At 43.5% G+C, this 22,442-nt stretch overlaps 1 protein-coding gene across 4 annotated transcripts in view; it reads left to right on the top strand.

Moving 5' to 3' along the window:
• Positions 1–5: 5 nt before the first annotated feature.
• Positions 6–22,442, top strand: part of ZSCAN25 (zinc finger and SCAN domain containing 25) — a 95,401-nt gene continuing 72,964 nt past the window's right edge. Inside the window, exons 1-6 of one of the 4 annotated variants that reach the window (XM_019422664.2) lie at positions 6–116; positions 2,426–2,841; positions 4,271–4,472; positions 5,051–5,142; positions 6,889–7,015; positions 11,103–12,879. In XM_019422664.2, the coding sequence (XP_019278209.1) occupies positions 2,455–2,841; positions 4,271–4,472; positions 5,051–5,142; positions 6,889–7,015; positions 11,103–11,935 (1,641 nt within the window). In that variant the 5' untranslated portion in view covers positions 6–116; positions 2,426–2,454 and the 3' untranslated portion in view covers positions 11,936–12,879. Of the gene's footprint in view, positions 117–180; positions 579–2,425; positions 2,842–4,270; positions 4,473–5,050; positions 5,143–6,888; positions 7,016–11,102; positions 12,880–22,272; positions 22,417–22,442 lie in introns of those variants that run through there. The other 3 variants (XM_053893808.1, XM_019422665.2, XM_053893807.1) reach the window with 3 other exon arrangements.

Here is a 22,442-nt window from a genome sequence, read left to right as displayed (position 1 = left end):
AGCCCTAGAGAGGAAGCGGAAGGGGCTCTTTCCTCACGCACCTGTCTGACAGCGTCCGCGGCCCACATCCGGTCTCTGAGGGCTCGGGTCGGGTCGTCGTGGCTGAGGGGCTGAGGGTGAGAGCCGTTCTGGGGCGTCGCAGGGCTTCGCGGGGCGGCGGATGCGGCGGGTGTGGGGGCCTGCTTTCGGTGCGGCTGCGGGTCGCGGAGGCGTTGGCGGAGGCGGCGGGGCTGACACAGCGGGCGGCGCGTTTCCCCGGAGCTGCCTCCCGCGGCACCGGGGCCCGGCGGGCGCGACGCGGGGGTTCAGGTGGGAGCGACGTTGGTCCCGCCGGGCCTAGGTTACCTCAGCGCGGGGGCGTCCACGAACTCGAGACCTTGAACCGACGCAGATCTCTCTGAAAATCGAAAGTAGTCATTTTAGAGCGAGACGTGGGAAACTCACATAAAGAATGACTTCTTTTCAAGCCTTCTTTCTCTTCGTGAAGTACCAGGGATGAAAGATGAATGAAGGCCTTTCTTGCCTTTAGAGAATTTGGTCGTCGGGGACACGTCGGTTAACATTTGTGCTGTAGTGCGGTAATGCGATAGGGGTGTGAAGAAATGCAGTAGCTAGAAAGTCGTGAAAGAGAAATCCCAATAGATGCAGCAAAATGAAAAATGAATCGACTGAAAACGTAAAGTAGTAGTTTAGGAAGGATGTAGAAGTACACAAACACACAATAGAATATTAAGTAGAAGCTTCGGAGGAACCTCCTACCAGTTGCTTATTCTCTGTTGCATTAAGAGTGGTCTTTCCCTCTAAAAATGGAGCCCCTTCCCCACTTTGGACTCCCAGCCTACATACCCCTCACCCCCAACCCAAGCCCATCATGAAATTAAATAGTACTCATTCTCTAGTCTGGTATAAGCCTCTTCTTCTTCGTTTTCTTCTTTTAAATTTTTATTCATTTTTGAGAGAGAGCTTAAGTGGGGGAGGGGCAGAGAGAAGGGGACAGAGGATCCCAAGCAGGCTCTGTGCTGACAGCAGCGCCCGAAAAGGGGCTCCAGCTCATGAGCCATGGGATCAAGACATGAGCTGAAGTCAGACGCTCCACCCACTGAGCCACCCAGGCGCCCAAACCTTTTTCATGAGTAGTTGAACCTACGTTAACCTTTCTCTCATTTTGACTTCCTGTGTTTCTCATCTGTACCGTATCTTTTGGGAGGCAGACTTTGGCCAGCCGTCTAACCTCTTACATCTTCAGTGTCGTCTTTGAAAAGGGGAGTAATACTCCCTATACATAATTGTATGTGTGTGTTCACAGGCTTTCTAAATGGTAAAGCCTACACAAGTTAAAAGTCTTTTTGTTAATTATAATGACATATATGTCACTCTGTTGTTTTCAACATGTGACACATGGTCACATCCAAGCCACCAGTAAGTCTTTTGGCTTCACCTCCAAAATATGTCTCGACTCTTTCTGCATCTTTGCCACCATCTTGATCATCTCCTGCTTGGACCATTGTTAAGTGCTGCTTCCCTTCTTTTTCTCTCTAACCTATTCTCTGTTGACATACGCCAGGCAAAATGACCTTTTACGCCAGGCAATGTAAAAACGTATAGCTCCCTGCTAAAATAAGAAGATTAAGCCATAATTCTTAGTGTGGCCCATTTCCTGGATAATCTGGTTCTGCCTGCCTCTGTCACTTCTTCTCCTGCGACTCTGTCCCTCACTTAACTTTGCCAAAGCTTCACTCCCATTGCCTTATTCTCAGACATGTGGAGTAATTTCTGACCTCAAGTCTGGTGCCTGGAAAAATCTCTGAATGACTGGCTCATACTCATCGGTGGGTCTCAGCCTAAGTGTCCTCTCTTCAGAAGAGCCTTCTTTAAGTTATTCATCCCCCATTAACAGACCATCCTACACATTTCCTTTCTAGAAGTTATCTCCATTTAATTTTAACTTATTTGCTTGTATTTGTTTTTTTTCTGTCTGTTGCACTAGTATATGAATTTCAAAGGGCAGGTGCCTTGTTTGTCTTGTTCTGTATTATATTTCTAGTTTCTGCAGGCCTGGCACATATATTGGTTGAACGTGTTAATTCTTACAGTGTTGGAAGAGTAGGCCCTGGTGACTCATCTAATTATAACCTATTTTATATTTTCTGATTTTAGTGTTATCTCCCTAATGAGATCCTACAATGTTTGTGGGTATAAAGTAAACTCTTTACATTTTTCTTCACATACTAGGTGGTTAGCAAATACTTACTGAATTGAATTGTCATGATTTTCAGGATATATGTTTAGTCTTTTGTTCTGCTTCACAGAAACTAATTATGCTCTCCAGCAGAATATCCATTGATGTAGACAAAGAACTGTGATGGACTGACCTTTCCTTGTCTCACTTATGCTGCCATTATTGTTTGTCTGGTCTTCTCAATAGACCCTCAGTCTTCTGGGAGGAGTGTGAAGATGCTAAAGGAGCGTCCAGGGATGGCAGAAGACCCCCAGCAACAGATGGGTGTTCCTGTGGTAAAGCTGGAGAAAGAGTTGCCATGGGCCAGGGGAAGGGAGGACCCTAGTCCTGAGACTTTTCGTCTGAGGTTTCGGCAGTTCCGCTACCAGGAGGCAGCTGGTCCTCAGGAAGCCCTCAGGGAACTCCAGGAACTCTGTCGCCAGTGGCTGAGGCCTGAGCTGCATACCAAGGAGCAGATCATGGAGCTGCTGGTGCTGGAGCAGTTCCTGACCATCCTGCCACGGGAGTTCTATGCCTGGATTCGGGAGCATGGCTTGGAGAGTGGCAAGGCTCTTGTGGCCATGGTGGAGGACTTCACAGAGAGAACGTTGGAGGCCAAGGCGGTGGGTGAGAAGGGGGTATCTGGGTCTTGTTTTGTCGGTATGGGAAGGGGACATTTATTTTTTTTTTTTTAAATTTTTTTTAACGTTTATTTATTTTTGAGACAGGGAGAGACAGAGCATGAACAGGGGAGGGTCAGAGAGGGAGACACAGAATATGAAGCAGGCTCCAGGCTCTGAGCTGTCAGCACAGAGCCCGACGCGGGGCTAGAACTCACGGACTGCAAGATCATGACCTGAGCCGAAGTCGGCCGCCTAACCAACTGAGCCACCCAGGCGCCCCAAGGGAAGGGGACATTTAAAGAATTGAAAGGTTTGAAGAAGCAGTGGGAGTAGATGAGGTGTACAGTCTCCTTCATCTGCTCCCAGACTCCCTGAGGTACTTTTTGGAGGGCAGTGGAGTTTTCAGCATGAGAAGCCATTCCCAAGGAAGATGCAGGGCCTGTAGAAGAGCTGTTAGCTTCCTTTCTGGTCATCAGGACAAAGGCCTGGCCATATTTCCTTTGTGAGCCCCAGGCCCAAAGAAGGTAGTCATGACCAATTTGAAGATCCTTCATAGACTCCTTCTCTTTGGGCAGAGATGCATGTGGAAAGTGGGGAATTCCAATTGGGTGAATATTATTATTAAGAAGCATTGTCTAAACAGTGCTGTTTCGATATCTGGGACGTTGGCTCAAGTGGCTCACGTTAGTGGTTCTGTGGTAGTGTTCTGGTGACACCAAGTAACTGCATCTCAGATGCTTCCTTGGGACTCTGGCCACATGTTTGTCATTCTGTGGTATAGTCACCTTATTGTTGGCTGGGAAAGAAAAGAGTAGGACTGAACATTACTGTTTTGCTTGCAAGTCATCATCTTTCTTCAGTTTATTCTTCCTTTTCCTACTGCAGTTATTCGTGACTTCCTCTGTAATCCTAAGAATTATTTTTTTATTCCCAATTCAGGAGCTTAAAAGTAGACCAAGAAGGGCCTGTTTTTGTGAGTGTATCACAGTGTGAGTTGTCCTGATTTTCCTCGCTGTTTATAGAGCAAGTTTTTCTCACTAGCTAATTCACTGCTGAATCAAGGCTTTGTATTTTTTACTTTCAGCATTTATAATTGGGGGATTTCCTAGTAGGGAGCATTTTGGGCTAAAGTTGTCAACCAAACAATATTTAGTCTCTCTGTGATATTATTCCTGGTGGAATTTGGTCAGTATTGAGGCAGGCAGGAGGGACCCTTGTAAAAGGGCAGGGACACATAACAGTTGCTCGGAGCCTGATAAAGAGAGGTTAACCTCTTTTTCACCTTCTCACTGATGTCCTGGGGAAGAGCTGAGCCGGCTTTGTCCTCCTCTTGCAGTTGGAATGGTCCTTTTCTTTGTTCTCTTTTTAGGTTTTAATTCAACTCCCTCACCCAGGCCTCATTCTAATAGGTGTTGGGGACTGTTCTTAGGTTCCATGCCTCGTGCAGGGAGAACGGGAGGAGACAGCACTTTGCAGAGGCCCTTGGGAACCAGGTGTTCACCTGGGGCCAGTGGAGGTCAAGCCTGAGTGGGGGATGCCCCATGGGGAAGGAGTTCAAGGCCTAGACCAAGGCACTGAGGAGCAACTCAGTCAAGACCCTGGAGCTGGGACACAAGCCTTCCAGGAGCAGGGTAAGATGCGAACAGTAAAGAAGTAAGGATGCAGAAAACTGTGCTTTGTGACCCTCCTTTACAAGCCCAGCAGTTGATAAATAAGTTATCTGTGAGCTGTAATTAGGAGTTTTCCTGATTACTTCCTTGACTTTAGTAGGAAACAGATGAAGTGAAATTGTTTTCTATACCTTGACTCTCTGATTTTTGCAGGGGATATCTGGGATTGTGCTCTCTTACCATTTCTTCTCTTCTTTCCCTCACATCCCTTCTAGAAACCTCCTGGAAATATGCAGGTGACATATAGGGGGATTTTTTAAGGGGGCAGACAAACCATATCCCTAAAAGTAATGTATGACTTCATTGTGTTACTGAATCTCAAAGAGGGTTATTCCCAGAGTGTGACCAGAGAACATGAATAGCCTTCAAGGGCCAGGGTACATTGGGTCGAGACCATCTGCCCAGTTGAGAAGAGGGTAGGTCTGTGTGGAGTCTCCTTAAGGTTCCTGGGTTCTGTGTGTCAGGCAGTGGACACCTTTGAACAAGCTAACTACAAGACAGCACTAATCTTTCTCATGCTTTTTTTCCCCTTTGCTTAGCTCTGCCAGTTCTTCAGGCTGGTTCTGGCCTCCCTCCAGTGAACACCAGAGACCAAGAGATGGCAGCTGGGTTCCTTTCAGCTGGACCCCAGGTGAGCTGTACTTCTGCCTTTCTGACGTTGCTTTGAATGAGATTCCCCAAAGTTTCCCTGCACAACAAAGCGCTGCCCACAAGTTGAATTATTGTACCTTTCTTGTTCTGATGGATATGATAGCTTTGTTTTCTCCACTTTGTCATCCTGATTTGTTGAGTTGAGCCTTATGCCTTAGGGCCCAGGCATGAGGCTCAATTCAGTTGATTTTATTGCTCTGTGACTTTTTTTTTTTTAATTGACTCTGTATTACTTTTTACTGAGGAGGAAGACATTATTGATAGAAACCCCATAAGCCTGATCTAGGCAGTGGTGGTCGATCAGGAAATCAATACCCTTTGTAGATCATCTTTATGGATACTTTTGCTGCTGCTTTTCCTTGGGATCCTCTCCTCCTCCCGCGTCAGCAGGAATGTAGCTGACTCAGGGTTGGAGACTCCCTGGAACACTGAGCAGAGTGTTCCCTCTGGCCTCTACCCCGACTACACCAAGATGTGGCCTTGTTTGACTTCTTTGCCTGCCACAAATGGGGGTAATGAGCACAGTTGGGGCACTCTTGTCATGTCTACTCTGTGTTGAATGTTACCAGGGAGGTGGGAGATTTCCAGTGTGGCACCTTTTTGAAGGGGACAGTGAGTGTTTTGTTTTTTATTTTGAGAGAGAGAGAGAGAGCAGGGAAGGGGCAGAGAGAGAGGGAGAGATTGAGAATCCCAAGCAGGATTCTGCATTCAGTGTGGAGTCCAGCGCAGGGCTCGATGTGGGGCTCGAACACATGAATCATGAGATCATGACCTGAGCTGCAATCAAGAGTTGGATGCTTAACCAACTGAGCCACCCAGGTGTCCCAGAGACAGTGAGTTTTAAAGTGAAGAGTCCTTATAGAAGGAAGGTAGAAGGAAAGGGGTCGTTTGCCAGAAAAAAATGATGACTCAAATCTGGTCTAGCTAAAGCACTGTTTGGGCAAGTTTTATGCCTGTACCATTTCCTGTTCCTGTTTCCCTAGCATGTGTTTTGGAGGAGATGAAGGATGATAGCATGTTTTAATTTTTCCAGACCCTCTTTTTTGCCTTAATAGTTCTTCATGGTGTTGTGGATGATAGTGAATTTATTTTCTTTTATTACTATTTTTTTAAATGTTTATTTTAGAGAGAGACAGAGAATGTGCGTGTGCACAAGCAGGGGAGGGACAGAGAGAGAGGGAGACACAGAATCTGAAGCAGGCTTTGCACTGTCAGCTCAGAGCCTGATGTGGGACTCAAACCCATGACTGTGAGATCATGATCTGAACTGAAGTCAGTTGCTTAACTTAGCCACCCAGGCGCCCAATACTGAATTTATTTTAATACAGTATTGTTCTTAAGACAAGGCCTGCCCAAATATTTACTTCCCTTTGAGGGAAGATCAGTTTTAGATGAAGGGATAAATAGCTCTGGGTCTTGATCAAGCTTGAGGATTGAGTGGAGGCAATTGAAAAGCGGGAATTAGGTGTTGTGGTTGTTAGGGTACAACCTAGGTGTCTGCAGCAGAGACTCGGAAATATAGTAGCTCAGACAAGTCCATTATTTCCCTGTCATTAAACTATCAAGAGGTAGGGACTTGTGCTCCCAAGACCATCTAGGGGTCTGGTTCCTTCTGCCTTCTTGCTCTGTTCTTCCCTAGAGTATTATCCCTGTGTTTGCTTCCGCTTTTAGACTCTTCCTACTTTGGGATTATTTCTTTATCCGTAGCACTCTTCTGTTGTTTCAGGGGTTGGGACCATTTAAAGATATGACTCTGGCCTTCCCTGAGGAGGAATGGAGACATGTGACCCCAGCCCAGATAGACTGTTTTGGGGAATATGTGGAACCCCAGGACTGTGGGGTCTCACCTCCAGGTAAGACTGTTTCCATCCCAAAGGTAAGAAACTGAGGAGTTGTGAAAGTTACAGGTTGGAGTTCTTGCCCTTGCCCCAGATTTCAGAACCTGGTGCTACCAACAAAAGAAGGCAAGTAAATGGGTCCAAGGAAAGAGTGTGGACCCAGGGTTTAAGGAGCCGGGCATGTGCTTTCTTGTCGGGAGAGGAACCAGCGAGGGGGCAAGAAAACACAAGGTAGTTGTACTGGCTGTGATGAGACAGGTTGGTCATTAGGATTCCTGGAGCACCTATTCTGTCTCTGACTGAAGAGTACCCACGCAGGCTTGAAAGCAAAAGACGATCTTGTGTCTCGTTCCCTCAGCAGGGATTTATTGAGTGTCACTCAGGCACTGGCTCTAACTTTGCAGCTTTGTGTTGGGGCAGGACTAACGGTAGGGAAGGTTTCGGAGCACCAGGCGTGTGTACAGAGAATGCCCAGCTGCTCGATGTGGGCCCCTGTCACAGAGCAAGCAGAGCCTGGGCTGGGTCTGTCTCAGGTGGTGGCCAGGTTTTACCTGGGGTTGGAGCTGGAAGGGTGAGCCCATGATGCATATGGAAAGTGCTCACAGGAGGAGGAGCAGCAAGAGAAGGAGGAAGAGTGAGCCTGGTGAAGTACAGGGAGAGGCCCTGGCGGGGAAGCCGGGGAGGGCACTGCAGGGGCTGGAGACTGCCGGAGTGGTGGTATCTCTGCAGGTTGGAGAGGGAGAGGAAAAGAAACGTGAGTGGGAACAACCCTTTCCTCTGTTCCCTCTGCTTTTCTTTTCATAACTTTTTGAGTATGTGCTGACTGCTCATCTGTCCTGACTCCACCCCATCTGGCATTTTTCCATCTTGAAATATGTTGAGGGATAAATGACAGTATCACTGTACTGCCTTTAGCGCATGAGAGAACTGGTCCTGGCTCCACCACTTACTGTGACCTTTCTGGGCTTCCGTTTCTTCAGTCGCAAAATGGGGACATTCACAGAGCTTTCATGGCGTCGTAAGGATTAAGTGAGATGATAAATCTTAGCATTTGGTGAATATGATAGTGTTAGATACTTTTATTAGCTATACAAATATTATTCCTTTATGAGTCAGTCAACATTCATTTATTCACCCAAAAATATTTTTTTGGTATTGTGGCCAGTACTCTGCCAGTCACTATGAAGAGTTAAAGTCCCTTGCCTTTGCGATCTTAGCAGTTCATATGAAGAGTCCTAATGCACGGAATAATGATCAGTATGGAGTAGTGTAAGGGGCCCTAGAGGAGGGGCTCAGGAGACCTGGGTCCAGGACAGGGTTGTCACACCATGGCAGTGATGTGAGTGGCCAAAGGATGCCGACATGTGTTACAAAGAGATGTAAGACTTCTTTTTTTATTAAAAACAATTATTAAAAAATGTTTATTTGTTTTTGAGAGAGAGAGACAGAGACAGAGTGGGAGTGGGGGGAGGGGCAGAGAGAAAGGGAGACACAGAATTCGAAGCAGGCTCCAGGCTCTGAGCTGTCAGTACAGAGCCCGACATGGGGCTTGAACCTATGAACTGTGAGATCATGACCAGAGCAGAAGTTGGACGCCTAATCGACTAAGCCATCCAGGCGTTCTGAGATATAAGACTTCTGTAGATGGTAGAGGATGTGGAAACCTTCAGACATAACCATGCGGTTCAGGACCTCTTGCAACACAGCTGAGATGGTGGGGATACCAATATTCTAGTGCCTTGATGCCCCCAGGGACCCTCTGCTGGTGATGCTGCTGTGTGTTGGAATGATTCTGCCCTCTTATTCCAGAGGATTTTTATACCTGCCCCGCCCCCTGTCCCTGCCATCTGACTGTTCTAAAGACTCTGGTTGTATTCTTGTGCTGTTCTCACTGTTTCAAACAACCCAAGCACTTGCATAAGCATTTATGCGGAGTCTGGGTGGGCCAAGGTCCATTTCCCACGCATACTGTCTACTGGCTGTCTCAACCTTCAGGTCTTCCTGTGATTTATTCCCATGTACTTGTGGCTCCTGCATTGATAGCTGTTTTGGATTAGGCCTGAGAAACTAGAATTCTATGATACATAATACCTAGCACATACTCACATCTCCCCAGGGTCCAGCTAAGACTCGTGCATTGCATTTAGTGTCAGTTTTACTATTCGTAACACCTGAAAACTGGAAATTACCCAAATGAATATCAGTCAAGTTCATAAATAGATTACAATATATTCTGACAGTGTCATACCAATGAAAAAGAACATAGTGTGATTATAGCTACATTCCATAATATGGGTGAATCTTACAAGGATAATAATGAGCAGAAGCATCCAGAAACAGTATTTGAATCCACTACACAAAGTTCAAGACCAGGTAAAAGTCCTGTATGCTGATAAAAGTTTGAATAGCATGTTAGCCAGGGGGCGGCAGAATATAGTCACTGGAGGGGCTGGGAGAGGGCTTTCTGGATACTGGTAGTTTCTTGAACTGGATGCTTTTTATATAGTTGTGTTCATTATGAAAATTCTTTGAATTCTACAGTTATGTTTTGTGCATCTTTACTTTCATGGAAAGTTTATAGAAGAATCTGTCAGAGGTGACAGCTGTGTCCTTCATATTTGTTTAGATTAGGCATGTGATGTTTTTCTTTTTGTGTTTTAACGGCCTTACCTGAAAGGACCCTTTCTGTGCCTAAGTGCTGCTTGTCATTTTTGTCTCTTTCTCTCTCCTTTTTTTTTTTAAGATTTTATTTTTAAGTAATTTCTGTACCCAATGTGGGGCTTGAGCTCACAGCCCTGAGATCAAGAGTCACATGCTATATTGACTGAGCCAGGTACCCCTCCTCTCTTTTTTTCTGTCTTGGCTCTTTTGCTTCCTAGGGCCTTCCCTTTTGTTCACCTTCCCTTCAGCCTGTTCTGTAAACAATTGTTCTGTTAATTTAGAGAGAGTGAAACAGGGATCAGAGAAAGAACTAGGAGGGTTGAGGCATTTCAGCAGCATTCACGTGCATTTCAGTCTGGTAGAAGTCAGTGACAGACCGGATTCATTCATTCATCCAGTAGTTAGTAAGCCTGTGACAGTCTCCCAGGAGACCCAGATTAATAAAATCTGGTTAGATGGAGGGAGGAACGGGGGCAGGGACCATGTGCTGAGCAAGTGTATGGAGGCTATGGAGAACTCCCAAGTAGCCCACCTGGAATAAGCTGGAATAGGTTTATAATCTCTAGGGCAGGGAGAACACCTTGAGGAATGTAAAATGGCATTTTCAACAAGGTTGTGTATAAATAAGTGCACAATAAACAAAGTGCTAATTCAGTATAAATGTGCTGAAGAGACATAGCTAAGAGAGTAAGCAGGGAATGTTTCTTCAAGGAGATCATTGAGTTAGATTTAGAAGGAAATACAAGTCTGAGTTAGAAAATTAACTGAGAGCACATTAAGATTTGGCAGACTATTCTGTAAAAAGATATGGAGAGTTTTAGCTCAGGTTGCTACAATAGAATATTATAGGCCAGTGGCTTAAAACAACAAACATTTATTTCTCCGAGTTCTGGAGGCTGAGAAGTTCAAGATCAAGGTTCCTGTAGATTCAGTGTCTGGAGAGCGCCCTCCTCCTGGCTTGCACCTGGCTGCCACCTCACTGTCTTCACATGGCAGACAGAGTGAGATTGTGGGATTGAGGGATCTATCCTGTGTCTTTGCCTCTCCCATCATGAGGGATCATGCTCACATGATTTCTGTGCTAAGAGCTCTGGTTTCCCTTCCTCTTTTTATAAGGACACTGATCCCATCATGGGGGCTCCACCCTAATGACTGTACCTTATAACTTCCTGAACAGCCCATCTCCTGATATCATCACGTTGGAGCTTAGGTTTTCAACCTATGAATTTGGGGAAGACACAAACATTCAGTCAGTAACAAAGTGGGAAAAGGTAAAGTGAAGTCTGGTTTTAGAGTCCATGAAAGAAAACTGTATTGAGGTTATTGGTCAAAGGGAAAAAGAAAGAACTGTTAATGGGACATCTTTAGAAGCCAAGTTCTAACCTAGAACTTTACTTTCATAACTGCTACAGAATTAGCTTGTATCTCCTTTGTCCTATAGGCATTGGGAGCAAGGAAAAAGAGTCTAAAACCCAGCAGGCAGACCTCAAGGGGTCGCTTGCTCGGGTGACGGCAGAGAGGTTTGGGGAAGCCACGCTCCAGAGCCCTGAGCTTGGAAGAACCTGTGAGCAGGAGCCCAGTAGCTCTGTGGGAAACATGCCAGGGCCACCTCCTCCTCAGCATGGTGTCATACCCCTGCCCGATGACCTCAAGACCCACAGCTCCTTTTGGAAGCCTTTTCAGTGCCCCGAGTGTGGAAAAGGCTTCAGTCGGAGCTCAAATCTTGTCAGACACCAGCGAACCCATGAAGAAGAGAAATCCTATGGGTGTGTCGAGTGTGGGAAGGGGTTCACCTTGAGAGAGTACCTCATGAAGCACCAGAGAACCCACCTGGGAAAGAGACCCTATGTGTGCAGTGAGTGCTGGAAAACGTTCAGTCAGAGGCACCACCTCGAGGTCCACCAGAGGAGTCACACAGGGGAGAAGCCTTACAAGTGTGGTGACTGCTGGAAAAGCTTTAGCCGGAGGCAGCATCTGCAGGTGCATCGGAGAACTCACACAGGGGAGAAGCCCTACACTTGTGAGTGCGGCAAGAGCTTCAGCAGGAACGCAAACCTGGCTGTGCACCGGCGAGCCCACACCGGGGAGAAGCCGTATGGGTGCCAGGTGTGTGGGAAGCGGTTCAGTAAAGGGGAGCGATTGGTCAGACACCAGAGGATCCACACTGGGGAGAAGCCCTACCACTGTCCAGCCTGCGGGAGGAGCTTCAACCAGAGGTCCATCCTCAATCGGCATCAGAAAACTCAGCATCGCCAGGAGACCCTGGCACAGTAAGGATGCACCTTTTTTACGAAAGGAAGGTGCTGAAAGGTGTAGGACCTTTCAGGATCGCCAAGTGGAGGGAGATCCCATTGGAGGATGCATTCGTCTTTCCTCACTGAAGGGCTTTGAGGAGGGAGTGGTAGAATGATAGGGTGAGAAAGGCACTTTGACCCATTTTCTTTCCATTTGTTGTCAAACAGAAGCAAGGCGATGCCTGATTTATTTTGAGTTTCCAGAGAGCACAGCTCCTCACGTCTCTTATCCAAGTGGTGCAAACTGTTTTTTACTGTCTTTTGGGAAATTACATCCTGAACTTCAGTTCAGGTTGAAGTTTTTCTCCTTCATTGGGATGTCATGTACGCCTCGAGCAAGTCTGACAAAGTTTTGTCCCATGTTGGCAAGTTACACCTCATTGTGATGAGGGCTGTATCGACCTGCAAAATCATTAGTTCAGACTCTGCCTCTCTTCTTTTCCATTTAACAAGTATTTATTGAACAGCTACTGTGTCTGGTGCTGGGAGCACAGTGGTGAATGAGGCACCTGAGATGTGAGCCTCCTGGAACTGGTGATTTAGCAGTGGAAACACACACAGAACCATTAATAGCTCCAGACATTCTAAGTTATGTTTGTGGTACGTGCTGTTTGAGAGGGTAGTCTTCTTCTGGTGCTCACTCGTTCTGCCCTGCCACTCAGGTGCTGGATCTTCCCCTCCCTAGTTAGGATCTCTCAGGCAGCCTTGTTTATTTTACTTTATTTTTACCCCCTTTGTCTCTGTAACAGCATACCCTCATTTGTATAGTTTCCCCATTATTCCTTGTACTGTAACAACTATCCACCCATCCAGTAGGAAATTAATATTTTGCTATTGATTACCGAATAAACATGAAAGTATTTTAAAAAGTGTTCAGTTCTATATAAAGATCTAATTAAATAAATCTGAAAGATGAACTATTAATGCACTGTACTTGATGGCATTTTACAGCATATAAGATGCTTTTTTTTCTATTTTCACTTTATCATTCCACACGTATTTATTGAGGCCCAACAGTGTGCCAGGAACTCTTAGGTGCTTGCCATATATCAGTAAATAAAATGGGAAAAGTCCCTGACCTCGTGGAGCCTATGTTTTAGTGAATATATTTGATCTTCAGAACCTCCTAAGGTGGAACCCATGGGTACTCCCATAAACTCTCTGGACCCGGGATCTGAGCCTTTGTCCTTGGTCCTTGTCAGTGTCTTGCCTTGAAATGCATTCGCCACCTACCTCTTGCTACCGGATAGTCTCTGTCAATACATCTAGATCCTTGTCATCTGAGAGGCTCTCAGTTGCCAACTAGGACTGATGAGGTAGTAGCAATGTGTTTTACATAAGTGCCGATTCAAGCAAAATAGAGATGTTTGTAGGCATTTAAAAATACTTAATGAGAAGATACAGTATTTGTACTGTTTACACTTTCTTATTTTGCCATCACTAAAAGGTTTCCTTTCTGTTTAAAATTCTGTTTAAAATATCTGTGTAATGAGCATGGACTACAATGCAGTGTTGTTGTAGTGCTATGCTTTCAAATGCTGGACGCTGGGTGAGTTTTTTTTTTGTTGACATGGTACTATAATTATAAGATGTGATTTGTTTTGTGGTGCCTTTTAATATTAGATTCTTTTACTCTAAGGTTTTTTTCTCCCCATTTTTTTATTGTAAATCAGATAAATGATGACTTCAACACAGTTGTATTACTCAGTCTACTTTGAAACACATTATTTTATCACATATTTCTTAGATAACTATGGTAGATAGCCATGATGTTTAATTTTGATTTAGCAGATGATTTCCTGGCCTCTCCACTGTCTCCATGAGCCTCTAGTAGCCAGGCCATAAATGTATCTGAGGTGTCATCCACTATCTGAGACACTAGGCTGCTTCTCCTTAGCAGTGTTGTGATCCAGATGCAGAATCAGCTCTTTTTTCCCCACTTCCCAGACAAGCTTGGCAAAGCTTGTAGCCAGCTAGCAGCCAAACCCAGGGAAAGGCTTTTCATGAGTCTCTGGCTTCTGGTCTGTAGGACCTGGGGGCTGACCTGGCTTGAGCTTGGCCTTCTCTAGGAGGTCCATATTCCAAAGCTAGGTGAGGAGTGTTGGGCCACTACAGGCTGGGAGCTTGCTTATCAGTGGTCTTTCTGTTTACCTGAATTAAATGGTTAGATTCTTTTTGATAATATGCTTAGCCAAATAGGACTGTGGGTTTTCAGCCAGTTGGAATCTCTTCAGAGAAACTCAGGTAGGAGCCAGGCCTTGCTTTTTTTCTTGGGTGCCTGTATCTGCTTTGAGACCAAAGTTTATGGATGATGCCTCAAACAGCCTCAAAAAATTTTTTCCATGGAATTTTAGTAGCATGTATTTTTGTTATGTATTCAAATGTTAAATACTTTTCTGTATTTTTCTATTTAGAGATTTTTTTATAATAGAAAATTTCAGACATATATAATGAATCCCTATGTATTCATTATTTGGCTTTACCCATTGTAAACTCCTAGCCGATCTTGTTTTATTTCTATACCCTTTTCCCTGTCTTCCTACCCTACTGAAGTATTTCAAAACAGCTCCCAAATACTGTCTATAAATATTTCAGTGTGTACCTCTGAAAGGTAAGAACTCCTTGAGGGACGCCTGGGTGGCTCAGTCAGTTAAGTGTCCAACTCTTGATTTTGGCTCAGGTCATGACCCCACAATTCGTGAGATCAAGCCCCGCGTTGAGTTCTGTGTTGACAGCGTAGGGCCTGCTTGGGACTCTCTCTTTTCCTCTTTCTCTGTCTCTCTCTGCTCTTTCCCTGCTCGCACTTGCTCTCTCAAAATAAACTCTTTGCAAAAGAAAACCCACAATACTATTATCATACCAATAAAAATAATTTCGTAATTTGCAATTGTTTTCTTAAAAAGCACATACTTTTAAAAAGTTTATTTGAATTAGGATCTAAATAAGATGCATAAATTGTAATTCGTTGCTTTGTCTTCTAAGTCTTACAATGTATAATTCCTATTCTTTTTTCTCTTGAAATTCATTCATGGAAGCAACTGCATTTATTTATCCTGTAGAATTTCTTGTCTTTGAATTTTGCTGTTTGCATATCCATGACGTTATTTAATATGTTTTTTTGCCCTCTATATTAACCAAAAACTTAAAGGAGTAACCAAATTCATTTCTTGTATTTTGGCAAGAACACATTATAGATGATGGCATGTCTGGTTGTTTCTCTCTGATGTTAGGATCCTAGATGTATTTATTTCATAAATTCTATAAATGATTCATTTATTAGCTGGAATGCCTCTGTCAGAAATTTTTCCTCATTAACCATTAGGTTTCTTAGATAGAGTTCATACAGGAAAGGAAATGCTTGATTCGTCTTTTTGCCTGTTTTCACAATAATGATCTGGTTGCTTTGTTTTCTGTAATTGTGATAGGTATTTTTTCAATCAGAATACATTCATGGATTTTGGATTTACAGCCAGTCCACTGTACTTCTTGATGCTCAGATCATTTCACTTTTGGTCATTGGGAGCCTTTTCAACTTGCCTCCTGATTCCTTTTGACATAACTCTAATCATTTTTGATAGCTTCTTTATTTTCTGATAGGACAGGATGTTGCAAACTCCTCTTGTACATTTCCTGCTCCCTTTGAGAGTGAAGAGAAGTGCTATTAATTATGCCAGGACAATATTGCAAAGTGGGACTCCAGGACAGACCGGGATATTTGGTCACCTTATATACAGCCCTCATTGTGTGTGATTGGGTGTCTGTGGTTTCTTCACCCAACTATAATGTTGGGCAGTTTCAGGGCTGGCAGGTAGTGTGTCCCATGCTGCTGTGATAATGAAGAGTGCCACTCCAAGGGGTATGACCTTTGTAAGAGAAACCCCTTTTTATACCTTGGGTGGTGACTTTCTGCCCAAGGTCTGTCCTGGGGAGCTATTGCATTAAACATTTGCTTTTCAAAATGTATGTCATGAATATTATCAGCAGCCTGATTAACTATATTTCAGTACTTTCAGGTCCTCTTTTATTCCAGCCTAGGGGCAATTTGAAGAGCCCTTGTTTCTTAAAAAGTAAGTTGGTTTCAAGTTCATCATGCAACACAGGCTGACTTTATCTACTTCTGAGGTGAGGAAAGTAACTATGAGGAACATGTTTCTCTAGAGTCTACTTGCCCTTTTATTTTTTTATTTGTATTCTATTTTTAATTTTTTTTAAAGTTTATTTATTTTGAGAGAGAGTGTACATGAACGAGCATGTGAGTGGGGGAGTGGCAGAGAGGGGGAGTGAGAGAATCCCAACCAGGCTCCACACTGGCATTACAGGGCTGATACGAAATTCAAGATCATGACCTGAACTAAAATCAAGAGTTGGATGCTTAACTGACTGAGCCATCCAGGAGACCTGGTACTTGTTCTTTTACAATTTAGCCAGTTTCTCAGCCTCTGCACTACTAATATTTTGTGCCAGGTAGTTCTTTGTTTTTGGAGGCTGTCCTGGCTGTTTTGTGCATCAACCTACTACATGCTAGTAACACTCCCCAGTCATAACAACTAAGGAGGTTTCCAGACATTTCCAAATGTCCCCTGGGTGGCAAAATTGACCCTTGCTGAGAATCACTGCTTGTAACATTCAGGATAATTGCTGTTGCGAATGAGATGTTTTGTTTTTTTCTAATTTAAATTTTAGTTAGCCAACATAGAATACAATATTGATTTCAGGAGCAGAATTTATTGATTCATCACTTAGAGCATGCAGTGCTCATTACAACTGCTCTTCTTAAGTACCCATCATTCATCTAGCCCATTCCCCCCCCCCCCCCCCATTAACCCTCAGTTTGTTCTCTATCTTGTTAAGTAGTTGGTTTAGTGAAAGAAAGGACTGGCATTTCAAGGACTAGAGCTATTTCCTGCTAAGCTTAATACCCCAGCCTAACTTTCTAGAGAACAAAGTTTTACTAGAGATCACTGGGATTAAATGTAGTATTGCCATGTAGAGCCAAGAGCTATTGAGATAGAATCTCAGGATAGAGGCGTGGAAACTCTAAAACCTAGGTGGTTTCTATGCAGGCAACCTGGCTTATTGCTTTGGGTTCTTTTCAGGCAAGCACCTGCCACAGAGCCTCTATATCACAGAGAACTTTTGCTTGGGGCCTAGATTCGCCTTTCCCAGTAAATGCATGTGTGTAGTGGGGGCCACTTAAACTCAATGCAGCCAATGCCAGCCTTTTTTCCTTCATAGTAAGGTCCTCAAGGCACACAGTAGACAGTAAATATTTCAAGGAAAGTTCTGGATTTCTGCCTTTTTTAGTAGCTAGAATGGTCATAAGAGTGCCTGAGGAAGAAACATGACATCTCATTGCCCCTAGTGGCCCTTCTGATATGGCTGACATCTCTAGCTGTTGTGCTACCAACTGCAGTCACATCGAATTCACTTAGAAATGCCATAAGCCAAAGAAATTCACTGGGGCTTCCTACAATTTTGTATTCCTATCTTATTTTTTTCCTTTTATCTCAGTTTCTGAAGGACACATTTCTAAAGATTTATCATGTCCAACCTATCCCCAGTATTGACACATTTCAATAAAAAATTTCAGTAAAAATTTGTTCATGACAGGGAGGGCGGGCAACGTTCTCCCTTGTGTTTGTTGCTGGGAATCTGAACTGCTAAGAGTGAGGATGGAGAGGGTTGGGTAAGGCAGGTGTTGTCCCTTGATAAACAGAGGGACTTGGGAGGAGCAATTCCAGTTTCCTGGAAGGGTGAATGGGCTCCAGTAGAATGGCTGCCATTGCTGCCACATGCTGTAGCCATAGCTCTGTCATCTGAGTGGCCAGAGACCAGGAAATGGCTGTACTCCCAAGAGCTCACCTCATATGTTTTCCCTTCCTTAGTAAAAACCATAATCTCTGGAAAAGGTAGTAGATTAACCTTCAGATAGATTGGAAACAAAGAGGTGGCACAAGTCTATACCTTGTGACTCCCACCTCTGGGAGCTATTTGAGTATTATGTTATCTCTGTGTCTGTGAAACAGTTGAGGACAATCTGATCTACATCACCTAGAGATTTCATTGACTCCTGCAAAAGCTCAGCCTATTGTATGAACAGGAAAAGTAGAATGAACAATAAGTGGTTTCTCATCAAGAGCCAGTCTTCTTACTAGGTTTCTCCAGTCTTTAAGGGTTCCTGCTGCCTGAACTGAGGTGCTAATGGAAGGACTGGAAAGTAAGAGATGGAAAAAATCCCAGCACTTAAAACAGTGTGGAACTCATTTGTAAATAGACCAATGGAATAGCAGGAAAGTTTGAGAAATAGCCCTGGCTCTGTACTGAAGAGGTTAATTTTTTTAAAAGTCACATTGGTATAATTGGATAGCTATTTGGAGAAAGATAGAAATAGACCCACTTCTCACATCATATCCAAGAGTGAACTCCAGATGTATCAGGGATGTAACTAAAAAATGAAACTACCCAAGTACCAGAAGACACTGTGGATGAATTCCTCTAAAACATGGGTTCAGGGAAAAGACTTTAAAACTATGGCTTAAAATCCAGATGCACTAAAAGAAAAGATTGGTGCATTCCTACATAAATATTTTGAGAATTTCTGAATGGCAAAAACCATAAGCAAAGACAAATGACAAGTTGGGAGAAAATAGTTGCAACATAACACAAAGTTCCAGTATTTCTAGTATATGAAGAACTTTGTAAAAAAATGAGTTAACCCCCCAAACAAAACAACCCCACTGAAAAATTGATAAACTAGAGGTCACAAAAAAAGATACCGAAATGGCTATTAATGATATAAAAAGATGTTCACCTTGGCTCAAAATAAACTCCAATTAAAACTGCACTGAGAGATTTCTTTTCCATCACATTGGCCAAAATTCCAAAGCTTGACAATACACACTATTGATGAGTTTGTGGGGAAACAAACAGGAATTCTTACCCATTGCTAGCAGAATGCAAAATAGTGCAGCCTCATGTGGGGGAGAATTTAGTAATAGCTAACAAAATTATGGATGAATTTACTGTAAAGATATCCCTCTAACAATATGAAAATACACATGCACAACATTATTCATTACAGCATTCTTACTGCAAAAAATACTGGAAGCTGCATAAATATCCAAGATAGGTGATTGAAAAAATTATGACACATCCACACAATGTAGTATTGTGCAAATTTTAAAAACATCATGGGGCATCTAGGTCGCTCAGTGGGTTAAGCATCTGATTCTTGGTGTCGGCTCAGGTTATGATCTCATAGTTTGTGAGTTCAAGCTCCACATTGGGCTCTGCGCTGGCAGCATGGAGCCTCTCTTTCTCTCTCTCTCTCTGCCCCTCCTCCACTCCCACTGTCTCTGTCTCTCTCAAAATGAATAAATACACTTTAAAAAAGTAAAAAACATTGGGTCAGTTTTCACAATTGGAATATGAATCTGGCTTAGGTAGAATCATATCAATGTTAAATGTACTAATGTTGATAATTGTGTTGTGGTTATGTAAGAGAATATCCCTGTTCTTAGGAAATACACACTGAAAAATTTAAGGATAAAGGACCATTGTGTATATGTGAGGAGGGGGAGGAAGGAGGAAGAAGAGGGAAGAAAAAAAACAAGGTAAAAATGTTAAGGATAAGTTAATCCAGGTAAAGGGATATATGGATACGTTGTACTATTGTCATTGTAATTTTTATGTAATTATTGAAAATTCTTGAAATTATTTTATTATAAAAATTTCAAGTGTTAAAAAAAAGAAGAACTAACATCATTTACTACTACTGACCGTGGGAGGAAAAGGGTCCCACGTACTTGTCCAATGATAATGGCCCTAAAGTGGGAGCAAGAGGGTGGCACAGCATATAGTTCACAAGATACACCAATTTAATCATACCTCATCTTGCTCAAGAGCTGCAGATTCATTCCTACATTTTTTTCACTGTGCATGGTGGGCCAAGCCTCCATGCAGTGAATGAAGCTGGTGTGGCAGCTTTCTTTTCGGTGTCTTCATCCATATTCTTGATTTTGTGTAGGTGTACTCACAAAATACTTTCCATTCAGCCTTTAGACTGGTCATTTGCTTCAGGCCTTGTGACCTCTACAGGTGCTTTCAGCCACATTATACCTCCTGCTGCAAATTAGGGATCATCTTCCCCAAACCTGCTGGCTTTAGCCCGTTGCTTCAGGGAGCATCTTTGGTCATTAATGCATGCTCTGGTTGATACATATGTACAGGTATCCCTGTGGGCATTCAATCTCACAGTGTTTTGGAATTATTTCATAATTTGTAATTTACTTGGTGCTTATGACAGACCTCTACAACAGTACAAAACTGATGGTCAAATAAATGAAATCTGGAGGGTTAACTGGTTTGAACAGCAATGAGTTAAAAGGGAAGAGTAAGCCTCATTGTAGAATTGTTGAATATGAAATAACAGAAGGGTTGTTAGATGTTGGGGACTGGTCTTTAGAAGGCAGGTCAGGGTTGAAAGCCTAGTTTTTTGGTGTGTTTTGTTTTGTTTTTTAGAGTCAGTGGGTATGCCAGAAATTAGGCTTTCTGGGTGCCTATCACACACCCCTAGTATGTGATAGAGTTTACCTACCATCCAGTGACCCTGGGTATACATCTAGAAGCTCCCCCAATGCCAAGCCCTAGCAAACTTTGCAGGACCTCAGCTCCAGCCCACATCTAGTATCTTTACGCACGTTAGATCAGCAAGAGCTGTTATGCCTAGAGACCCATAACGTTCCAGTGTCCTCACTGGTCCCTGACTGCTCTGTCACCCCCTACTCCAAATGTGACCCTGATGCCTCTCTGGTAAATCCTACCTGGCTCTGATCATACCTCTACATTGAAGTACTTTATACTTCAGGAAACTCAGGGAAGGGGAGTAGTGGGACATGTAACTGGATTGTGTGGGGTTGGACTTTAGAAGATCATTTTCTCATAGAATAATGGCATCTGACTCAAAAGATCCAGTGTAGCAGATCTAGAAGTTAGTGATCCAGCTCCACTGTCTGAGAACTTTCCCTTGCTTTCCACGCTACTGCAGAGGATACTGCTGCCTCTGGGTGGTAGTCAACACTCAGTAAATCCAGCTATGTCAGCTTGCTCGGGTGTATTCACATCCTTGCTAGTGGTGGAGTTAGCAAGTCTTTGTCATACTTTGTGCTCAAGGTGAAAACTGTCCTTAGGATAGTCCAGATAGAGGTTTTGTTCTTTATGCTGTTAAGTTAATTAAAAACGGAGGCCATTAATTTGACTGAGGTAGTTCTAATGCCTTGGCAGCCTACATAAGCAACCCAAAACCTAAGTCTGTAAATGCCTCAAGGTTAAGAAATCAAAACATAAGGACAAACAGTCACAAACAGCCAACTGGGCTTTCTCATACAAGACAAATGTAAGCTCTAGCCAATCAAATGGTTTCCTTGCTTTGCTTCCTATCTTTTTACATGTCTTGCCACTACCTCCTGTGGATAGAGTGCTGCTAACCACTTCTGGTTTGATACTGCCTGATGGGACTCAGTTTTTGCTCAAACTTAACAATTTAAAAACGCTTCAGGTTATCTTTTAACAGTGCTTTTCAACAGAGATTCTCAAATTATTATCTGAAGACCACTTGACATCAAAATCCCCTGGGGAACTTTTTTTTTTTTTTTAACATTTATTCATTTTTGAGAGAGAGAGATACAGAGCATGAGTGGGGAAGGGGCAGAGTGAGAGGGAGACATAGAATCAGAAGCAGGCTCCAGGCCCTGAGCTGTCAGCACAGAGCCTGACACGGGGCTCGAACTCACAGACTGCGAGATCATTACCTGAGCCGAAGTCGGACATTTAACTGACTGAACCACCCAGGTGCCCCTTGGGAAACTTTTAAAAACTGTATTTGTGGATGGAGTAGTGGTCCAAAGGGACCTAAGAATCTTCATTTTACCCAACTCCTCAGATGATAATAATGCACATAAATTTTAAGAATGGTAGCTCCATTGAGTAGAACACTGTGGCTTCACCAGAGCGCTCATTCAAACATTGGAACAGATCCTGAAGTTTACTCCCACCAGCCCAGAGCAAGTATGAGATGGCTCTAGGAAGGAACAGCAACGCATGACCTTCCATAGCAAAATGTTACTGTACTCCTCTCAGGTTGTAGCCATAACACACAAATTTCTTCAACAATACAGGACAGTTACATCCTGATGTCCCACTAGCAAAGTACTTTGTGAACTAACAGAACCAAATCTGTAAGTTGTTCTGAGATCTGTGTTGGCAAAAGATCTTTAACAGTATTCTTTTAAGTAAACTCTTTGTTCTGTATAACTATAGAGGAGGATTCAGAGTGCATTGAAGGCATTGATGGCGAGACCACTGAAATGATACAGGAGAGTTTGAGAAAGAGCACAGCTTCTGTGACTGAGAATCAGTCCTCATCCAGAAGTCGAGTTCAATAGTAGACTGGATTCTAGATCAGATCTCTGTTCAAGAAAAAAAAAAAA

Source organism: Panthera pardus, unplaced genomic scaffold, assembly GCF_024362965.1.
Source record: "Panthera pardus isolate Hobbes unplaced genomic scaffold, ASM2436296v1 HiC_scaffold_4, whole genome shotgun sequence".
NCBI classification, from domain to species: domain Eukaryota; kingdom Metazoa; phylum Chordata; class Mammalia; order Carnivora; family Felidae; genus Panthera; species Panthera pardus.
This window is presented reverse-complemented; position numbering and strand designations above follow the sequence as displayed.